General features: G+C 37.3%; 1 protein-coding gene and 2 non-coding genes across 3 annotated transcripts; all 3 read left to right on the forward strand.

Annotated features, from left to right (window-relative positions):
- The first annotated feature begins 6372 nt into the window (after positions 1 to 6372).
- On the forward strand, positions 6373 to 24189 carry LOC126973708 (uncharacterized). The gene is made up of 8 exons (XM_050821036.1): positions 6373 to 6571; positions 8534 to 8660; positions 9757 to 9862; positions 18166 to 18313; positions 19718 to 19810; positions 20348 to 20446; positions 21516 to 21730; positions 23951 to 24189. Exons 1-8 carry the CDS (start codon positions 6422 to 6424, stop codon positions 24165 to 24167), a joined length of 1155 nt encoding a protein of 384 aa, XP_050676993.1. The 5' UTR covers positions 6373 to 6421; the 3' UTR covers positions 24168 to 24189.
- Trnac-gca (transfer RNA cysteine (anticodon GCA)) lies at positions 17069 to 17142 on the forward strand. The gene has a single exon. It is a non-coding gene; the product is annotated as a tRNA-Cys (tRNA).
- On the forward strand, positions 17895 to 17968 carry Trnac-gca (transfer RNA cysteine (anticodon GCA)). The gene has a single exon. It is a non-coding gene; the product is annotated as a tRNA-Cys (tRNA).
- Positions 24190 to 24323: the final 134 nt, after the last annotated feature.

Raw genomic sequence — 24323 nt, forward strand, 5'->3', positions numbered from 1 at the left:
GGAAATTATAAATTTAACTATCGTCATGTGGTTGTGAAATTAACCAACTATTATTAATTGTAATAACATAACAAGAAGGCCATTTTCACGCAAAAAAAACACGAATGTAAGATGTGTAGTTGATGAAAATAGCCCGCTACGATATGGTTTCTCCCTTACAGAAATTGGAACATAGATAATTACATTTCAAATGTATATGAGGCATTAATACAGAAAAATGCTTTAAAATCCATCACTCTCGTAGCAAGACAATATTAAAGTAGTAACTAAGTCAGCAGGTATCTAAATTAAACAGGTGTGAATAGCAGAAGTGGGAATGTGCTCCATTTACCGAGATCACAAATTGCTTACAACGTCTCGCGGTCCCGGTACAATGTTGCAGTCATTTGTTGTAGTTTGTAGTACTTGTTTACACGAGTTTAAATGGCAAATACAGATGTTGGAGACAATACTGTGGGGTTTTGTTAAGTAGTTCTTTAGTATTATTGTGTATATAAGATGCCAAAAGCCATTACTGTATTCATAGATCATTTATACGTCTAGATAGACTGTAAACCGTGAAACAGTGGGAGGCTCCTATGCACAGGATGCCGGCTAGATTATGGGTACTACAACGGAGCTTATTTCTGCCGTGAAGCAGTAATATGTAAACATTACTGTGTTTCGGTCTGAAGGGCGCCGTAGCGAGTGAAATTGAACCACCATTATACAGCTTCTTAATGTAGACAATTAACTAAACACAATACCTGTAACTAATTATTTTTCAAAGTTAACATTCATTATTATAGGTAACTTAGTCGGTGTCATTAAACTGATTAACCCTATCGTTTCGCAGTAGTAAATATTGTATCACGAAAGGATAGTATTCATCGTCCTTAGATCAACTTAAGGTGCGTGTACTTGAAACTTATACAAACTACGCACTAGATAGTGTTCAAATTCGATCCTCCTCCTCGCGTCGTATACCTCGTGATTTCTCTGAGGATTCATCTTTTTGACAATAGTTCGCCATCTGTGTCTGTCATTGGCTACGTGCAGTGCGTCATGAAGTCCAGTATCCAGAGATGTGCGGATTTGGTCAGACCATCTTATAGGGCTGCGACTTCTGGGGCGTCGTCCATCTACCTTTGCAGTTCCAGGTTGTGGCCATCTTTTCTGGCGATATTTCCAAAGAACTCTAAGATTCTACGGAGACAGATGAATAAGAGTCTGGTTTTTACACCTAGAGTGTTAAGGATGGATTGGTTCGTGCGGAATGCTGTCCAAGGGATTTGAAGCATCTTCCTCCAGCACCACATCTCAAAGGCATCAATCCGATCTCTGTCGGCCTTCTTTAATGGACATGTCTCAACACCATAGGTGAAGATGGAAATAATTTGACTATTTACTAGCCTTATTTTAGTATTTCGTGAGACGCCATATTTTTCGGAGTTGAGACATTGCAGTTTTGGCAATTCCAATGCGACGCCTGATTTCCACCTCGCATGTTCCGTTGTTGCTAATACTAGACCCCAGACAGGTGAAATTGTTGACCTGTTCTAGACTTTTTACTTTATGACTGTTGTGTGTATGTGTATGGTGAATGTTTAAGGATGTGTGTATGTGTGAAGGGTGATATGTGTACTGAATTTATGTACCGAGGGGAAGTGATGCCTTTGTGCCTACCGGTCAAATAAGTTTTTTCAATAAATTTTCGGTCTCATTGTAGTCCAATGATTCTAAATATTTATCATATACTAGCTGACCCGACAGACGATGTTCTGTAAATAATTATAAATAAAATAATGTTTTTTATGTTTTTGTCAATAATATATCTCAACATCAAGAATTATTTCGTAAGATATGCTTCCTGTTGCTATAATGAAATTATTTCACAACAGAACTGTCAGACCGTGCTTCAATAAATTCTCTAATAGAAAATATGTCCATACAAAAGAAATATTAGAAATAAGAACAATTGTTTTAGACTGTAAATTTTTCTAACTCTCACTTTAAATGTTGACAACAGCCACTTCGTCAATGGTGGGTGAATTAAACCTCCTTGTGTATTCACCAGCAGGTGTTTTGTCAGCTCGAATGACAATATTATGGCTGTTTGATGTGCACGACCTCGTTGCATTCTAAGTCTATGTACTTCATTGTCACTCACTAAAGAACGCAATACGAGTACGACTATTTTCTTGATCTGTCTCTCTCTGGCCATCATTGCGGTTAGCACGTGAGGTAGCTCTTAACACTTTTCATTGACTGCAACGATCTAAGTCAGGTCGCCATCTCCTCGGCATCGTAAATTATAATTAATCAAAGTGAGAAAAGTTCTCGCGCACTTACAGTAGTGTGTCACTATCACAAAAAATCAGAAATATTTAAAATTCTGTTTGATATTCGAAAATTGCCTTGTAATAGAGAAATAAAAGCAAAAATTAAGTTTTACCTCGTGAGAAAGTTAGAAAGATATAAAAATTCTAATTAGTTATTTATTTTAAACTATTCATTCAATTCGATTTTTGAACGACGAGGGACACATCAATAGCCAATTCGGTCGAGCCATTCTCGAGTTTTAGCGAGACTAACGAACAGCAATTCATTTTTATATATATAGATAGATTAAAAGCGATACATTCTTATGATTGGGTTTTACGAGGTGTTATTTGAACAAATGTTAAAGGGAATATGAAGAGTGGATGCGCCGCAATTATTATTTTATTGTCAGTTTGGCTGTGGCTAATTTATGGTCGACGCCAGTAGACAAAGAAATACCATAGACAAGCGAAGCATTGACATCTGTGACGTTAACATAATTACAGTTGTCTCCTTGGCCGCCTGCTAATACATAACCAAAATTGTCACTAAGCCACTGAGCAATATAATATGTAGTTCTCACGCAAATCGTCACATACGCATATAAAATAATAATATAATTAATCAAGACCATTCAGATGACTTAATGCCGTTCCCAATATTCAGTCTATCTCTTACTTGAGATAAAAATCGAAACTATCTTTGAATTTTCTGTCCCAATAAACTTATCGACGGTAACTCACCCGATCCGTACACGCTGTCTGTCAATGGGACGACGTATAGCTTACCAGCGATAGAAGTTTGTATGGAAATTGCAATTCACGCGTCCCAATATAAGGTGATAAGATTGACTTATCGGGTATATTGGAACAGCTCCAGATTATTGACAACTAATTACTGACAGTAGAAGGTAGTTATTTATCTCTGGTAAATTCTCTGGCCGTTAATCACTGGTAAAATATAATCAAGATGTCCTCCGGGTAACGCATCGCAAAAACTTTTTTTCTACGCGCCTCCAAAGAAGTCGGACGCACATTTACCACCAGGAGTTCCTAAAGGACTAGCGGGGGCCCCCAACTGCAGAATATCGCGGTGTGACGGTCCTCCACAGTGCGGTTTTCAAAGAGCTTTCTTCCACGTACTACAAAGCTGTGGAATGAGCTTCCTTGTGCGGTGTTTCCGGGACGATACGACATGGGTACCTTCAAAAAATGCGCGTACACCTTCCTTAAAGGCCGGCAACGCTCTCGAGATTCCTCTGGTGTTGCAAGAGAATGTGGGCGGCGGTGATCACTTAACACCAGGTGACCCGTGCGCTCGTTTGTCCTCCTATCCCTAAAAAAATCGCGTCCAGGAATACCAGGTACGATGACATATTATTTTAGCCATAACTAATTAGACATTTCTTTTAATCATATCTTTACTACGCACGCGCCCATACAAAGAGATATGTAATAATTATGTTTGCAGGTAAGCTACTAAGCATTAAATTCATCAACATTAATTAAAACGCAAAACAATTAACAAATGTAGCGTGTTCTACGTGATTATACAAATTACACTGTTAGCTAAGAATAATGTGAAGGGGTGTGAGAAGGTTCACGGTATCGTGTGCGTAAATTCACTTAAAGTTCTCATCCCGCGCAACATAACTTATTAAGTCGTCAAACGACGTGATATTCGTGTTAATACAAACTTTTGGTTATGGCATTGCTTTGAAAGGTATTTTGAGCATTATTGCCTTTACTTGTCTATGGAAAATACCACGATAAATGGCATTTATTTTCTTAAAAAAGGTTCCTTTAGAATTCTATTTGATGTCATTTCTATTTTTTTATGAAAATAAGGGACGAGATGAGCAGGACTTTCAGCTGATGGTAATTGTTACGCCTTGCCCATTACAATGCAGCGCCGCTCAAGATTATTTAAAAACCCAATAATTCTGAGCGGGACTATATCTGCACTCGTCACCTTGAGACATAAGATTTTAAGTCTCATTTGACTTCTGCTTCACGGATAAATAGGCGCCATTGTGGTATCCATAATCTAGCCGGCATTCAGTGCAAATGAGCCTACCACTAGTAAAAATCTGACCCGACACACGCTGAAGTCAATAGAAAAAAAAAAACGATGTAAGTATTCGGAAATAATGTAGTCTAGAATCAACAGCAACAAGAGCCTCCAAGAAATCGTGGCCATATTTTCCTATCGCGGTGTCAAGTTAAACAGTATTATGCTGAGTTGACGTTTTGCCATAATATTTTGTTAAACGTTAGTTCTAGGAAACGACGTAGGTACTAGTTTGAATAAATATTATTCAGATTTATGATATTGTCGTTCTGTTTAGTTAAATCACTTTCGCTGTGATGCGACTTGTATTAATGTTGTTATCGTACATCATTTGTACCAGTGGGAGGCTCCTTTTCATAGGACGCCGATAAAATTATGGGTACCACAACAGCGCCTATTTCTGCCGTGAAGCAGTAATGTGTAAGCATTACTGTGTTTCGGTCTGAAGGGCCGCATCTAGTGAAAATACTTTGTTGTAGTGCCGCTCAGAATTGTAGGTTCTCTTCTACCCATAACTGCATTGTTATGGGCAGGTCTTATCAATTGCCATCAGCTGAACGGTCTGCTCGTCTCTTCCCTTATTTTTATTTAAAAAAAATGACCAAAATTACTAATATCTTATAGCTTACTTACAATTATTACCTACAATGAAAATTAATAATATTTTGTTTCATTTTATTAAGGTACTTTATAATCCTATTAAAAGTTTATTTGTTTATTCATATGTGTAGATATCAAGGACTTGAGTCCTGAGTCTAATATGACAAAAACAAACTGAAATATTGTTTTTGTTTCTGGAACTTCGTTCTTCTCTCGTTCGGCGAGTCCACATTTCGTGAGGACGCCTCGTACAGAGTCCCAAATCCGTGGTTTCAACAGGGTTTTATATTACCAACTGACCCGGTTGTTCTGTCAGAGAGTTCAGTGAGATTCTACCCACCGGAGCGCCATGGTTCGTTCGTAACGTAGATCTCCATCGCGATCTTGAGCTGCCGACCATCGCTCAACATTTCAAGGAGATTTTGCGACGCTACTTTGATAAGGCGGCCGAGCACCCTAATGTCTTGGTGAGGGAGGCATGTGCTTACACTCCACTTGACCAAAGTATGAACAAACAGAGGCGACCTCGATACGTACTAGTCGACCCGGACGACTACATTACCATCGCGAACGCGATACCAACACCATCACCGAAACCATTACCAAACTAACAGCACTGTCCTCGGAGACGTAGGCGCGGCCATGTACAAAGTGCTGTCACTTGTCACTTTGATGATTTCCAGCGGTCGGAACCTAATATAATACAATTCACACACTTTGTTAGAAGCCCGACGAGATAGTCCTCGTCCTGTAATCGTTTAACACCACTCACACTTACATTACAAATCACACACCTACAATAACACTACACACAAATAGTCACACACTTATACACATACATTCACACATAGGTACATTATATAACCTCTCAAGAAGTCTCTTCAAACGTCCATTGGAATAACAGATATATTAGATCGTTACTGATCTTCTCTAACAAAAAACAAACGGGATTCTACGGTAACTTACAAATAACACTAGATATTTTCTCACAAAATAAAAATTAATTATTTCCACTCAATAATGCCTACTTCTATACATTTTCATAACTTGCTAACAGTCGCTCAAGTAGACTCGGCTAATCAAGAGCTTTTAAATGTTTTTTAATTTACAAATAAATTGATAAAATAACGTGTTGCGTGTGCCTCATATTTTAGGTAGTAGGTGTTTTCCAAAAATTCATCTTGGTTGTAAAAGAGTATTAAGTGTAAACTGTAATAAATAATAGGCTGAAAAAAGTGAGTAGTAAAATAATTCATCAACGGTATATAGATACCGTGTATAGACACGATGAACACAAAATATATTGATCAAACTATTGCAACCGTGCAAGCCAACCCACAAACTGTTTCATTTATAAACAGGCATTAGTACAGGAGGTTAATGATTGTTAAAAGTCAGCTATAATCTAGTAGGTTTAATAACAGTTCCGTAATTTGTACCAAATTATACAATGAATTATCGCAAGCGAGAGAAAGCGTTGAAGCCTAGAAAGATTTTAAATGTTAAACCGTCTAAATATGAAGCATCTGAGGCTATACACACGAATATTAAATATTGGAAGGAAGTTTTTCAAAACTTAGATTCATCCGGCTCTGGAACCGTAAGTTAAATTTATCTTATACAAGACAAGCGGCTGAGTGTGACTTTTTTTTATGATAATAAGGGATGAGGTGAGCAGGACGTTCAGCTGATGGTAATTGATAGTGCCACTCAGGATTCTTGAAAATCCCACGAATTTTGAACGGCACTGGAATTCCGCTCGTTACCTAGAGAGATAAGACGTTAAGTCTCATTTGCCCAGTAATTTCACTAGCTACGGCGCTATTCAGACCGAATAATTTTTACACATTACAGCTTCACGGCAGGAATAGCGCCGATGTGATTGAGCATATTGATCGTTTTTGTGTTTTTTCTTTGTTTAACCTTATTAAATATCACGGGAAGTGCACAGAGGAGTTGTTTGGGTTGATACCAGGAGCTGAATTCCACCAATGCACGGGAAAATTACTTGAAAATGCGAAATTTCATCCGCATCATGTTTGCGTCTGGGATTCTAAACCGCGCGTTTTGCAAGTAACTTCTTGCTCCGCAAAGCCACTTTGTGGAATCAAACACCAGCTACAATTTTCCTCCATCGATACGACCCAGGGACCCTCAAGCATACAGCATACGCCCACCTTAAAGACACACATATCTTGAGCCCTGGGCTTTGAGGATGTCCATGGGCATCATACCCATCATGTGATTCTCTTGCTTTTATATAAAAAGTTGTTGCCTACGTCCTATTAGTGATCACCGCCGCAATCTGCCGGTGGAAGTCCCGCCAAAATCAGTCCAACCATTTCGTAGATGAGCTAAATCAGACAGACCTGCATACGGACATTTTTTATTTTTCAGTAGGTACCAACGAACTTACGGGCCAACTTATTGGTAATTACTAAAAAATAATGAATTTATATACATTTAGTATAAAGCTGTTATAGGCAAGACGAAGGGTTTCAACCAGTGTATTGCCAGTGATGACTTACGGTGCGCAGACGTGGTCGCTAACTATGGGCCTTATGAGAAAGCTCATGGTCACTCAGAGGGCAATGGAGAGGCCTATGCTCGGAGTTTCCTGAGAGAACGAATCAGAAATGAGGAGATCCATATGAGAATGAAAGTCACTGATATAGCCCAAATGATTGCGAAACTGAAGTGACAGTGGGCAGGGCACATAGTTTGACGGACAGATGGCCGTTGGGGCAGTAAAGTCCTCGAATGGCGACCACGTACCGGAAGACGCAGTGTTGGTAGCCCACACAAGATGGATCGACGATCTGGTCAAGATCGCCGGAATACGTTGGATCCTCATCCAACGTACAAACGTTCACTGCTGGACAAATGCGCTGCCCTCGCAGCGCATTTGTCCAGCAGTGAACGTCTTCCGGCTGATGATAATAGACCATAATAGTAGAAGGCTTCTTTGCAAGATGCCAGCTGGGTGGATATCAAAGGAGTCTTTTTCTGCTGTAAAGCAGTGGTGTACAAGCACTATTTGACGGGTTGAAGGGCATTGTAGTCAGAGAAATTTGTGGGCTAATGAGACTTTCTTTTATGGAAGGGGAGACAAACGAGCGTATGGGTTACCTGATGTTAAGTGATCAACGCCACCTCCATTCTCTAGCCACACCAGAGACATCACAGGAGCGTTGCTGGCCATTTAGTAAAGTGTACGCGCTTTGAAGATACCCATGTCGTATCGTCCTGGAGACACCGCAAAAGATGCGAAGGTGGAATCCGGCGGCAGGGATCAGGTCAAACAGCTCTTCGAAAGACATAACATCTTATATCTCAATTTGACGAGCACAATTGCAATGCCGCTCACAATTTCAGGTTTTACAAGAATCCTGGGCACTTCGTTGTAATTGGCAAGGCGTATCACTCACAATCGGGTCAACAGGAATGACTTACTTAGCTCATTACTATTTTTCATAAGAAAAGGGGTAGCACGTATTTTGAGATTAGAATGATTAAAGTCATTGCTATTGGATGACATCAAACCATTTTTAAACTTTTTCAGCTTAAAAACCATGAAATACGCTTGTTATCCGAAGCGTTGCCACAACGTACATTCGAGAATGTTTGTGACATTCTGCATATAAGAAGCATCTCGCAAGAGCCGACAGCTCATGAAACAGTTTATGAAGGTAACAGGAATTTTGTGTTGTATTTAGAAATTTTGCGTTCTCGCTATAGTAGTTACATTTGTATTTCCTCTAACCTTTGAAATCTAAACAACAATGCACATAAGTCATTGCTGCGTTTCACATGTCGATTTACAGAGATGACTTATATAAACAGCCTAGCGAAACTCTCTAACGGCCGTTACAGATAGATATAAATTACTACCTTCTACTGTCAGCTGTCCCTATACCCGATAAGTCATTCTTATCGCCTTATATTGGGACGCGTGAATTGAAATTTCCATACAAACATATCGATGGTAAGCTATACGTCGTCCCATTGAGAGACAGCGTGTACGGATAAGGTGAGTTACCGTCGATAAGTTTATCGGGACAGAAAAGTCAACGATAGAAAACTGAACGTCCTGCTCGTCTCGTCCCGTAAACAAAATTACTGTATAAATATAAATTATCGTATATTGGATGCACCTGTAGGTACCCATGTCGTATCGTCCCGGAAACATCGCACAAGGAAGCTCATTCGACAGCTTTGTAGTACGTGGAAGAAAGCTGCTTGAAAACCGCACTGTGGACAATCCAGATCCAGATGGTGGGGATGATATTCTAACTTGTGGCGTGTCGTGCGAAGGTGGAATTCGGCGACAAGAAACAGGTGAAACAGCTCTTCGGACCACTCCCCGTGATAAATGCCGTAGAGGACACACAATGAAGCGATATCTCTACGCAACGCCAAGTGATCCAGCCGTTCACAAAGCACTGGGTCCCCGACAATTCGAGCTGCTCTGCGTTGCACGCGGTCAAATGGATCTAGCTAATACTGGGGTGCGCCAGACCAGAGATGACAGCAATACTTCATATGTGGCAGGACTTGAAGTATTGCAAGGATACTTTGTGAACATGACGAACCAGGCTATTGCATAGCTACCCATTTTGTTATATATGACTCTATAATTAATTGACATTTAAACCCAAGTTTTCCATTGTGGTTACTGAAAATCATTTAATGCAGCTTCCTAGGTTACCAAGGTTAGTTCCTTTGGACCATCATGAATTGCTGTAAATAATCTTGAATAAATAAATTACTCATTAACTCTTTCAGAAATCAAACAAGGCAGAAGTAAAAAAGAACCATTCTTATCCTTGAGACAAACGTTTAAAGTTGATGTTGATGTGGAGTCTGATATGGAAGTTGAAATCAGAAGCAGGTTTGTGGACCACAGGTTGATTTTATAGTATTACTAGTATCTAATACATAGTGAATTAAAAAAGTTTAACAATAATTAAAGTAATATGTACATACAATAAGACGAAAGATATACAAAACTAGATGTCTTACAACTAAATTATTTACCAAATTAAATAAATATAATGTTTTTATGCTCGTCTTAACTATCATTATTTGTAGGCGTATATAATTGTAATAATACATTAAAACAAAAGAGTTAGTGAGATTTAACACAAAAAAAAATATTAATCCTATTCACTTAAGGCATAGGTTCTCAACGTGGGCGAAAAGGCCCTCTTGTGGGCGTTTGAGACTTTCGGGGGGCCAGTAGAAGACCCAGAGAAAATTAGGGGGCATTGAGATGGCGCAGATGGGGCGTGGGTAGATTAAAAAATATAGTCTAAAAAGGCAAAAAAATACACGAAAATACTCTAGAAAAAAACATATTCTCAAAGTGGGCGGTGAGCAAAATAAGGTTGAGAAACTATGAATTAAGGTGTCAATCACTTGCTTTTAAAATTTTGTTTTTATTGTAAAGAAAATGTTGGGCGCGACTGCCAGCGTGCGTGGGTCGCGGCGTGTCAAATATCCGCTGCGTGCGTACCGCCCGCTTATGCGCTACGCGTGGGACTGCGTAACTAAGTTTGTTGCTAAGTTCGATGCAATTATATATATTGTTACAAATATTGTACAATGTCATTGCACCCAAAAGAGTACGCCGATTGCGTAAGCTAAGAACTCTATAACTTTCAAGCAATTGACTGTATGTTCGTTTTGTACGCCCATATTGGAAATCAATTCTACTGAGAAATTTATGAAATAAGGGGTTACATAGGGGGCTTAGATAATATATACGTCTAGATAGAGTCTCTTGCTGTTAGACAACCGTAAAAAACAGGCCATAAATATTAGTTTAGTAAACGTGACAAGCTACGTCTTAGACTCGCAATTTGTAAGATACTTTGTGTTAGTGTGCGTGAATTGCTCAAAATAGAGGTTAGTTCTAAACTTAATTTTTTAGGTGTTTTCACAACTGTCATAGTCTAGACGTGTACATGATCTAAGGTTTGTGGAATACGAGTAATATTGTTAAGTGTCGAGACTACGGGGTTTTGGAGACACCAGTACAATTCTACCAATAATTTTTTTCACATCGCAGCAGTCAGTATTATACTGCTACCTACATATACACAAATTGTGGTCCGGTACCGAACCGCGTTAGATGGCGGTACGGCCTCCAAGGCCCCGGGCGTCGCTGTAAAAGCCTTTAGGGCTATCAGCACCGAGGAGGTTTCTAGTCGGTAGGGGGTGTTTACACCCAAGCCCGACAGATTTCCCCCATTTCGGAGACTTCAATCCGTAAATGTATTTTCCTCCTCTCCAAAAAATAGGGTTTAGGTTAGGGCAAATCCTATCATATATTAAGCTATAATACGCTAATTTTGCTTATATAGGTATCACCCTAAAAGTTCACTTTTATCGCTCAGTCACTGAAATAATTAAGGCTCGAATTGACTCTGAATACCGAAAATTCACTCTACATATAACCTTTTTTCTACAAATTAATAGAACTAACAGTTTTAAAAAGATCAATATTATAGTTTTTGATATAACAGTTGGATGGTTGGTTTACCTTTTAATTTTTAACCGACTTCAAAAAAGGAGGAGGTTCTCAATACGTCGGTATGTTCTTTTTATATATTAATTAAGGAGAACCGAATTCGATAATTATTTTTTATTTGAAAGCTGGTACTTCCCATGTAGTCCCTACAATTTGGTCCAGATCTGACAATGGCATCCATGATAAAACCATAAAAGTCTTATATTAATACAAGTATGTGCTCGACAAATGGACGAATAACTCAGTATTGCGCCAACCGCTTTCGATGATTATTATTTTATTATAAAGACTATACTAGGGTTGTTTGGTGAGAATTTGGTTCGGTTCTGATTATGGGATCCATGACAAAGTAATAGAACTCTTCAATTTTTACACCCTGAAGCGTGTGTGCTCACCATTATTGAAGATAATGAATAAAATAATGATAAGATTGTACAAAAATACACAATTATTTTTTTACTTTTTAGTATATATTATATCTATTGTTTTGGAGAAGTTTTTTTTTTCAAGTAAGTAGTTTGTTGTTAAAAATATTTGCAAATCACATGTTTTAACTAAAAATACATAAATGACCTCGGAAAAATTAGTTTAAAGTTAACCGTTCGGTTAATATTATTCCCAATAACATAATTATTGGTTGTCTTAATATTTTTTCTAAGTCTTAAATTATCTTTCTTTTTCGTTAAATGCCCTATGATCAAGCATACCTTAACGCCTTAAGAAACTAATTTTCTGGCTTCATTTTTCAAGCCTCTATATTTTATACAAGTAAGAATAAATCTCGAATATACACGAGTTCGGCGAATGTACACATTGGTAAGAAAAAAAAATACAAATACAAAATGTTTATTTTCCTTAGCAAGTATGTACATAAATCAATATTCATGATTGGAGCCTCCTTTTAAGCACTATAGCGCCTGTGTTAGAAGACTCCACTCTTCCATAGCTTATTAAAAAATAAGGTATGATAAGGTCAAGATATCTTTAGTACCTATCAAATTTTCGGGAACCATGGTTGTTATGAAGTTTTCTTCAAATGGCAGTTATTTTAGCGCGCTCTTAACACCTTCACACCTCACAGGATGCCTCTGCGCGATGTTCATTACCGTTTTACAACTAGAGTACGCAGTATTTCACGCAGTATTTTTATACTTACATATGCGAAAAATAATTTAGAAATTCTTTTACGAATTTATCAGATAATTAGCCTCTTAGAACTTCATATATAGACCGGATTAGGAAGTATCAACCTTCGTTAATATAGTGTAATATAATTTTTGTTCGTACTGTCTTGCAACTCTAGAAAACGGAACACACCCTGCAGCGTGTGTGCTCACCATTATTGATTATTAATTATAGATTATAAATAAAATAATGATAAGCGCCGCATTGAAAGGGTATTTGTTTATATTCTATACAGCATACCTCTGCGCGAGCTTCATTGCCGTTTTATAACTAGAGTAATTCAAAATTATGTTTAGTACACTTTCTCAAGTTTAGTAAATTATCAGACAATTGGCCTCTTTGGGCTTCTCATATAGAGTGAATTACGAAGTATCAATCTCCGTTTACATAGTATATCATTTTTGTTCGTACTGTCTTGTAACTCTAGAAAACGGACCATACCCTGAAGCATGTGTGCGCACCATTACTAAAGATAATAAAAAAAAAAAATGATAAGCGTCGCATTGAAAAGATATATCTTTGTATTCAATAAACTTCGTATTCACATAACATTCTATAATGACGTTTATATTATAATCTTAATATATATATATAAATTACGTGACATGTTCCTCAATGGACTCCTAAACTAATGAACGGATTTTAATGGCGATTACTTCATGGAGTGCAATTTGGTCCAACTTGAGAGATAGGATAGTTTTCATTTCGATTTGGGACACATAATTATTTTTATTTTTAATATTTGTTTTGTATGGACATAATATCTTTGGGATAGTTTAGTGACGCACGGTTTGACAGTTCCGCTGTGAAACAATTTCATTATAGCAACAGGGAGCATTTTTTACGAAATAATTCTTGATGTTCTTAAATATTATTGGCAAATTTCTATAAAACAGTGTTTTTTTATTATCTACAGAACAACGTCTGTCTGAGCAGCTAGTATATTATATATACTCGTAGATATATATAGATTACGTTTATAGATATAAACCTACCGTAAAGATTGTATAATCTGTGTTAGTAACTACTGATAACAAATTTCACATATTTGTCTGCATCTATATAGATTACCAAGTAAATTACAGTATAGAGAACGTATCCATTTTAATTTAATGATATAGTGTATTTTTTTTTACTATAACTCAAAAAAATGCTTTAGTTAAAATATAATATATTCTTCATTATTTCATAAATTTATTATTAAATAACAAATCAATAAAAATATTTTAGTATATACATACACTAAGAAAAAGCTTTTAATTATTATATGCACATACATATAAAATAGCCGTTGGATATATAAATTAAAAGTTATTTAATTCGTTCACTGCAACACAATTACAAATACTTAATATTTTGCTTATTCTCTCTTATCTCTCTTAATATTTATAGCAATAAACACATACTTAAACAATTTGTACTGAAAAAATGATTTATTAAAGGAGATACATATTAATGATAACATTTTATTAGCTATAACATGTAAGAAATATATAATAACTTTAACTCAAAAAAATTAAAAGAAATAAAAAAAAACGTGAAACAGGATCATCCAGCCACCACAAGTAGCGCCCGTTCACGAGCGGGACGCATGGTCAAGCCATCGCCTACCTCGACCATATTTTAGTGAAGGGAATGACCCGCCCCACGTCGCCGCCACAAGCAGTAGCATTAAGCGAGCATGACGATGCCTGTCACGAGAACTCATAACAAAAGTTCATCAGTTCTTCATCATCCAGTAACAAAAGGTCCGCTATCGCTTTTATGATTCCTCTGGTACTACAAGAGACTACAGACTGCGGTGATCGCATACCATCAGCTGACACGTATGTATGCTCATTTGGCCTCCTCTTTCATAATAAAAAGTGAAGCTGTGTTTAAAATTAAAAAATTGGCAGTTGTAGAAACTGCCGGTAGATGTGAAAACTTAAACGTATTAAAATTTGAAGTTTCATAGTGTTTAAAAACAATAAAAAGATTAATTACAATTTATTTTCAATAATCAAACAAAAACATGATTTCATCAATGCACAGTATATATATACCGACAATCTGGTGGAGATCGCCGCAATACGTTGGATGAGAGCAGCGCAGGACCGATCGTCGTGGAAATCTTTGGGGGAGGCCTTTGTCCAGCAGTGGACGTCTTCCGGCTGATGATGGTGATGATGACAGTATATAATATATTATACAAATTGAATCACTAAACCCAATTTATTTCATTAATAAGATAAACATAGCAATGATAATGCACAATACGTCAGCTGTATAGCGACAGATATACTGCTTTAAGCATTTCGGTAACGCGAATTCGGGAGATTTCACCCATATAAAAGGTGTCTAACGATATATATTACATTTTTTTTTTTAAATATTTATTCGAATCCATAACATAACATAACTGTCGGTGACGCGAACCCATAATATTTTCCCATATCAAAAAGTGCCCAACGCGGCTCAAGGAATTATTCACTTCAAAAAATCATACTAACATTTAAAAATAACATTCAATATACATTTGATCGACTCTCAAAGTTTCAGGTTTAATTTATTTTTGCTCCATTGCCATGATTCGATCGACATGTCGGTGTACGTAAACTTCTAATAAATTAAAAGTGTAACTGCACCAAAACAAACTTATTCTGGCCTCGTTCCAACTAAGTTCAGATTTTTATATTGAGTTGCCAACTTTTATTGACTTGCATCTTTTATTTTTTGTTTTAAACCTATTCCTATATATATAAATGTTGTGATTTATTCTTAAGTGTCTTCTTTGATTCTGATTCTTAAGTGTTAATTCCGCTAAAATATGTTAGCCTACGGGCAGAATGAACCTCCGCTAGCTCACCCTAGAGTTAGAAGACGAACGCGTCCTGCACCGAACAAACAGGCACTGAACTAAACAACGTAAAATTCTGCTCAAACCAATTTGATTCGAATTTCACCTCTACATGGGCATCCTCAGGAGCTGATGACTCACTGAACAATAGAATGAGAGTATAACTCCTAACACTGACCTATGCGTTTAGGCTTTAGGTGCATTTTGCATGTAGACGTCGTCAAAATCGGCGATCAGCTTTTGAGTTACCCGATTGGAACACACAAGTTCTGGTCGTTCTCGTAAGTTGCTCTAGGTAACTTCAACAAGCCATCCCTGCTGCCGCTGCAAATGAGAAATGACACCTCAGCGGATATGACAAAAGAGAAAGCCAATCTTCTTTGCACTCTTTTTGCCTTCAACTCGATCGATATTTGCCATCCCACGGTGTCAGAGCCTTATGCCTTAAGTACAGTTCAGACAGAAAACTGTTCAACGAGCTCTGTTTTTGTTGGACGTATAGAAGTCGTGCAGGCTGGATCGCAGATCTCCAATCGTGCTTAGAACGTGTGCCCCTGAGTTAACGCCGGTGCTAACGCGTTTATACCGGCACTCATTCAAAAGGGGTTCCCTGACTCATGGAAGTCTTTCCTTGTCCATCCAATCCAAAAAAAAGGAGACAGATTGGATTCGGCAAACTGCAGGCTTATAGCTATTTTATCCCTGCTCGCCAAAATCATGGCGAGCATAATTAACCGCCACCTCATAATATACCTATAGGGTCACTAGTTGATCAGCTACCAAAAGTACGGCTTTCGATTTGGTCGATCGGCAGCCGATCTTCTGGTATATCTGACACATACATGGGAGGCGGCTATCGAAAGCAAGCGAGAAGGCCTGGCAGTTAGCCAGTGGTATGAAACAAGGCGCTTCTCTCAAAAATTACATCATTTCGGCTTCTCGAAAAATTATGCAAGGGGACCTACAGCACTGGGCGCAGCATATAAGTCGTTGTCGACGGTTATTGCTCGAACCAAAGCCCGTGAAAGCTGGAGTGCCCCAAGGCTGTGTGCTATCTCCTACACTGTTTCTTCTGCATATCAATGATATGTTGGACACCTCCAAGATATACTGCTATACAGACGACAGCACTGGTGATGCCGTTGCGTATTTGAAGTAACCAATGTCGTATCGTCCTGGAAATACTGTACGAAGAAGCTCATTCCATAGATTAGTTGAGTGGTCCAGTCGGGAATCGGTTTAAAAATAAAGAACACAATGAGTAAATTTTATTTATCTTATATTGGAATTTGGAGTATTGTTGCATAACTACCAAGGACGCATGCATGCATTTGTTTTTTTTTTGAAAATCGTAAAAATCCCGTCTGCTACATAAATATACTAAGCAATTTGTTATGTTTTTAAAGTGATAACCCTCACTTCTAGGATTAATACACAAATAAAATTTGAGCAGGTTATCAACTGTAAAGTGGATCCTGTAGATGAAGCCACAACCTGCGAGTTGAACAAAGCAAACAAAATTTTATAAGGAGGCGGTACTCGAACGGTTAGCTCAGTGGTTTAGAGCACCGGCACGCAACGCCGGAGGTCGTGGGTTCGTATCCCGCATCGTTCATAAAATTTTATTTGTGTATAAATATACTAATAAATTCTACTTTTTACGCATCTAACCCTCAAGTCTATAGAAGTCTAAGTTATTTAATAATTACAAATACTTAATATTTTGCTTATTCTCTCTTATGTCTCTTAATATTTATAGCAATAAACACATACTTAAACAATTTGTACTGAAAAAATGATTTATTAAAGGAGATACATATTAATGATAACATTTTATTAGCTATAACATGTAAGAAATATATAATAAATTTAACTCAAAAAAATTAAAAGAAATAAAAAAAAACGTGAAACAGACTCAGTGCGGGGATCATCCAGCCACCACAAGTAGCGCCCGTTCACGAGCGGGACGCATGGTCAAGCCATCGCCTACCTCGACCATATTTTAGTGAAGGGAATGACCCGCCCCACGTCGCCGCCACAAGCAGTAGCATTAAGCGAGCATGACGATGCCTGTCACGAGAACTCATAACAAAAGTTCATCAGTTCATCATTATCCAGTAACAAAAGGTCCGCTATCGCTTTTATGATTCCTCTGGTACTACAAGAGACTATAGACTGCGGTGATCGCATACCATCAGCTGACACGTATGTATGCTCATATGGCCTCCTCTATATATAACCTCACTTTTAGGATTAATACACAAATAAAATTTGAGCAGGTTATCAACTGTAAAGTGGATCCTGTAGATGAAGCCACAACCTGCGAGTTGAACAAAGCAAACAAAATTTTATAAGGAGGCGGTACTCGAACGGTTAGCTCAGTGGTTTAGAGCACCGGCACGCAACGCCGGAGGTCGTGGGTTCGTATCCCGCATCGTTCATAAAATTTTATTTGTGTATAAATATACTAATAAATTCTACTTTTTACGCATCTAACCCTCAAGTCTATAGAAGTCTAAGTTATTTAATAATTATATTCATACACTGAATTATGATATATGATATTACCAACACTCAGGTATTCCAGTAAAATTGATGTTTTATAGAAAATTCAGTACGAGAAAACTTTATATTTCAGTGATGACAAAGAGAGCTCTATTAATATTCACCAAGAATTTCTTAAGAAGCCCGTTCGTGAACAAATAACATGGCCGACCAGATTTTTAGAACCGGAGAAGGAAGATGAAAAAAGCCTTGTCAAGAAGGCTGACGATCTTACTAACAGAGTAAGTAATTCTTGTAAATGATTTGTAAAACAATTCAAATGTAAATCTTGATTTAAAAGAGTGCCAATGAGTTTCTTGCTACTTCTTCTCATTAGCTCAACCCTTTACGAAGTAGCGGTAGATTCAATAAGAAAAAAAAATTTTTTTTGACATTAAGTGATTTTGAATTTGAATTTATATGAAATACTTTATATAGGTATTTTGCGTATGCAGTTTATTATTAATAAATAGTTGTTTGGACTATTTAAAGTAGGTTTATTTTTAAAATAATAACATAGAAAATTGTGCGCTTAAAATAATCCATTCTGATTAATATATATATGTATAAATACAGTGTCCTTAAATTTGTTTCCAATGAACTCCTAAACTAATGAACGGATTTTAATGGGGATTCTTCATGTAGTGCAGTTTAGTCCAACTTGAGAGATAGGATAGGATCCGAAGGTCGATACGAAGTTCGAGATCAGACATTTTTCTTTCGTTTACCTTATTCCCAAATTCACTTGACATTCACTTTTTTCGTTGTTTGACATTATTATGGTTATGTCACATTTTTTATGGAATAGGAAGACAAACGAGCGTACGGGTCACCTGGTGTTAAGTGATCACCGCCACCCACATTCTCTTGCAACACCAGAGGAATCACAGGAACGTTGCCGGCCTTTAAGGAAGGTGTACGCGCTTTTTTTTGGAGGTACCCATGTCGTATCGTTCCGGAGACACCGGACAAGGAAGCTCATTCGACAGCTTTGTAGTACGTGGAAGAAAGCTCCTTGAAAACCGCACTGTGGAGGACCGCCACACATCCAGATGGTGGGGATGATATCTTAACTTGTGGCGTGTCGTTTGAAGGTGGAATTCGGCGGCAGGAATCAGGTTAAACAGCTCTTCGTAACATTCCCCGTGAAAATGCGGTAGAAGACACACGGTATTTATGGTTATGTCTTTGTTTCCGAAACGATATTCGTTCGCAATTTTCGGATCCGAAAAACTTTGGTAAGAGAATTTAATGCGAAGTTCGTCGTTCTTTCGTTTTGGACCAAAACTTCGGCTTTCACCACTGAGGCGAGATATTCAATGTCTCTTGGTTTTGGTCTATAATTTAGTCACCTGTGAGCGAGTAATGTCATTTCTAGTCTCTTCAGATTTGAATTTCTATGGTCCGAAACAAGTCGTTACCTACACTGATTTAGACGACGTGTGTTTAGCCGTATTAATTAATAATGTCTTAAACTTTTGATGAATTCCTTAAAACTGTTTTATGACAAAAAAGACGAGACGAGCAGGAGGTTCAGCTGATGGTAATTATACGCCCTGCCTATTACAATGCAGTGCCACTCAGGATTCTTGAAAAACCCAAAAATTCTGAGCGGCACTAATTGTATTGTATATTGTACGTTTCAGATAGTCCAAGAGTTTTGTGATTTTATGAAGGAACTTGGGGGAGACCAACAATCGCAATTATTCACACCTAAAACCATCAAAGAATTGTTCCAGGTAGGTTATTATTTGAAACACTAAAACTGGGTTGCACCAACTAACGTTATCAATAACAAACATGTTAAAGTACCGGCTAAGAAAAAAAAATATACTTTACTTTATAATAAGTTATACCTGAAAATATACCAAGAATATGCAAAATATTTACTAGTAAACATTTTGGATATGATAGTTTTATTCGGACATAGGTATAACGTTTCCCGCGTTTATTTGCAAGGCTGCCCAACATTCGGAAAACTTCAGAATTATTATTATTTGACAGTGTTGTCAGTGATATATTCAACATTTGGCATCATCATCATCATTTCAGCCGGAAGACGTCCACTGCTGGGCAAAGGTCACCCCCAAAGATCGATGATATGTCACCATGAACGATCGGTCCTGCGCTGCCCTCATCCAACCTTTTCCGGCGATCTTGGCCAGACCGTCGGTCCATCAAGGTAGGGTTACTCATTACCAAATGAATCTGAAGCATCCGTAACTAATAAGATTAGTAACAAAATATAGTACAATCAATCCATGTGATAATTTTAGATTGAGTTCGACACACACGCCGCCAGAAGTCTTCAAGTCGTGCCAAAAGAACTGCCAACGGTTGATGAAAGAGTTGCAAATGTTACTGGAAATAAGAGAGTAAGTCAAGCTTTCACATCTCATCATCATCATCAGCCAATAGACGTCCGCTGCTGGACAAAAGCCTCCCCTAAAGATCTCCACGAGGATCGGCCCTGCGCTGCCCTCATCTAACGTATTCCGGCGATCTTGACCATATCGTCGGTCCATCTTGTGTGCTATTCAAAAATGACATCACACGTTTAAAGGGTGGGAGAGGGTCAAATAAGTGTGTCATTATGTGACAAGGGTGGGGAGGGGTCACAAATTTTGTGACAACACATTTTTTTTTAAGTATAATACTTTATATCCTACTCGGATAAAACACTTTATTTAAACTAACGATTAATCTTGCAAATCTAAAAAAATTGTTAGGTTTTTAAAGTGATAACCTTCACTTCTGGGATTAATTACACAAATGAAACTGAAAACAAAATTTTATGAACGATGCGGGACACGAACGCACTACCTCTCGCGTTCCGTGCGAGCGCTCATTCCAACTCAGCCAATCGTTAGAGTGACATATCTTTTATAAAACCATGTATGCTTTGTTAAACTCTCAGGTTGTGGTTGCAATATATATTATATTTTTTATGTTTTGTTAATTTTCACGCCTTTGTTTGTTTAATTTTATGTAGATTTTATTGAAAAAGAATTTAAATGGAATTAAAAATAGTTTCGGAACATTGCTGATTAAACTTCGTAAAAATCTAAATGTGAAATTGCGAAATAGGTGAACTGTGACATAGACGGTGGAGGTGTCAAAAAATCCATTCTTGTGACGTAATTTATGGATGGCCTCTGACGTATTTAGTTCTTTTTTAAAATTTTTAAAGATTTATTCATCAGCATTGCAAGTATACTGACCGGAATATTATTTTATGTCAGCAATCCAAAAAAAGTGAATCCTAAAAAGAAAAATATTCAGAACATGTCTAAATAATGAATATTTATATTTTTTTATAATCAGACTTGTGTTGACCTGGGATATGGAAAAAACCAGTTATTTTTGAAAAATTTTTACTTATATCCCTTTAGTATCATTGAGTGTAAATACAGAAAACCAGAAATGAATAACATTTTATTTTAGAAATCTAAATACGCCACTTTAGAGCGTGAAGTATCCAAAGATATCAAGGCGGAGGCAAAACCAAACCGTACCAAGGGTTTCAATAAAATGCTACCACCGAAAGATCAGTATATAGCTCCTAAAAATGACACAAAGAATCTATGGAGATCTGCGAGACATGTACCAAAAGATCTGGTAACTCTTAAAGCGGTTTGGGAGGACATCACTAATTTGAGGTATACTTTTGTTACTGTATAATTATATTGTTATAATAAAATAAGGGACGAGACGAGCAGCACTTTCAGCTGGTGGTAATTGATACTCCCTACCCATTACAATGCAGAGCCGCTCAGGATTATTTAAAACCCCAAAAATTCTGAGCGGCACTACAACTGTGCTCGTCACCTTGAGACATAAGATGTTAATTCTCAGACCGAAACACATATTGATTATAATTGAGCACATCTATATATATAAAAATGAATTGCTATTCGTTAGTCTCGCTAAAACTCGAGAACGGCTGGACCGATTTGTCTAATTTTAGTCTTAAATTAATTGTGGAAGTCCAGAGAAGGTTTAAAAGGTGAATACATATGAAAATGCTCGGAATTAAATAAAAACAACGATTTTTATTTTCCCTTGATGTGCTCCCGTCGCGTCGTTCTGATATCAAATTGAAAGAATAGTTAAAAATGAATAACTAATTAGAATCTTTGTTTCTCAGGAGGTAAAAAACGAACTTTATTCTAGCTCCCTATACTTAGTGGATTAACTACAGCTTTAACTATGATGACAATACAACGTTTGCTGGGTCAGCTAGTATTTTATAATTATTGACAAGTAGTACCTATTATTTTAATTTCAGACTTAGATAATTTATACATCTAAGTAGAGCCTCTCGCTGTTCGACAATGCATGAAAACAGGCCAGATTTATTACTAAAGTGTGCGTGCGTTGCTGAAAATAGATGTTAACAGCTCGCAGCTATATTTTTCGACGTGTCCACTACTGTCACGCACTTAGACGCATAAAATAAGATATTACTGGTTACCAATCCAGCGGCACTGATGAATCAAGCAATTAGTTTTAATTCAGAATTAGATGTATTTCAAATTTATTACAGACATAATACGATTTTCTTTACAAAACTAACAAAACTATGGCATGTTAAATAGTATTTTTGGTGTAGTTTAACTTTGGTGTAATTAAGTACAGTTAAGTAGATTGGATGATTAGCATAGCTCCAACTGTGTATGTTAAGGGTATTTTTTTTCGCACTGTCTATAAAAAAATAGAAATGGAAAGAAATAATTAATTTTCTTTTCGTATTCTGTAGATATAGAATTATTTTTTGTAAAAATATATTTTAGGCGATTTTTTGGCCTTAAAAAACAAAAACGACACGCTATTAAAATGTAGAAATTAATTCGTAAATTATGTGTAAGGAGTACTTATACATAATTTTCTTTGTCTTTTTATTGAATTATATACTACCCGGCTAATGCTGCAGGTTACAGAGTAGAGGGGTATGTTGAAGTATTTGGTTATTACAAGTTTACATTCCCATTAAAAAAAATAGCTTAGGTTAAAAACTAAATGATATTTCTCATTTAAGTTCTTTATCTTTGGGTTTATATAAACGAAATGCTTAGACCTCCGCATGAAAGTAAATTATCTAATGGTTATAATCTTCACAGCATGGACAGTAGGTTTTATAGTGAAAGTTAATAAGTAAGTAACCATCCGTACTCTGTGGTTGTATACAAAGAGTAGACCGAATAAGAGAAATAATTTATACGGATTGCTTACGTCATACGCATTTTTTAAAGCCTTGTATACATGATGGTGTTTGCATTCAATAAATTTTCATATTTCATTACTCGATGAAGTTAGTTTAATTCAAAATTGTCTTTGGCTGAAGCTTGTAATATCGCTTATATTACTTACCACAACTTATACTAGATGGCGCTGAACGATGGTAATGGAGGATTATATTTTTATGGAAAAAAGAGGACAAACGAGCGTACGGGTCACCTGGTGTTAAGTGATCACCGCCGCTCACATTCTCTTGCAACACCAGAGGAATCACAGGAGCATTGCTGGCCTTTTATAAAGGTGTATGCGCTTTTTGTGAAGGCACCCATGTCGTATCGTCCCGGAAACACCGCTCAAGAAAGCTCATTCCACAGCTTTGTAGTACGTGGAAGAAAGCTCCTTGAAAAGCGCACAGTGGAGGACCGCCACACATCCAGATGGTGGTGATGATATCCTAATTTGTGGCGTGTCGTGCGGAAAGGATTTCGGCGGCAGGCTTGAGGTGAAACAGCTCTTCGGAACACTCGCCGTGATAAATGCGGTAGAAGATGCACAATTAAGTGACGTCTCTAGAGTCTTATTTAGAGTTTAGACGCATTCTTGGCAAGTAATACTAAAATAGCTAGTAAATTTGCTTTCAGAAGTGTCAAGGAATATTGTCGTTGGATGATAAACCATCCGGAGTATCGCCGAGCGCCGTACCTCAGTAGTCTCGGCATGTTCGACTCAGCAGTCCTCAACGCCAGACTGACATTCGAGACACAAAATGAACCCGTAGTAGTACCGTCTGAAACAGTCTTACCTGACCCTGTTCAAAATATACGAAAACGACTCTCCGATATAACCGAACAAAAATAAAGATTATTTGGCTTAACAATTATTCTCATCGGCTTTTTGATTTTAAATTATTGTTTATATTTTTTTTATGACAATAAGGAACGAGACTAGCAAGCCGTTCAGTTCAATTGATTCGCTTTGCCCATTACAATGCACTGCCGCTCAGGATTCTTCTTC

The sequence above is a fragment of the Leptidea sinapis genome, chromosome 30, assembly GCF_905404315.1.
Source record: "Leptidea sinapis chromosome 30, ilLepSina1.1, whole genome shotgun sequence".
Lineage (NCBI taxonomy): Eukaryota > Metazoa > Arthropoda > Insecta > Lepidoptera > Pieridae > Leptidea > Leptidea sinapis.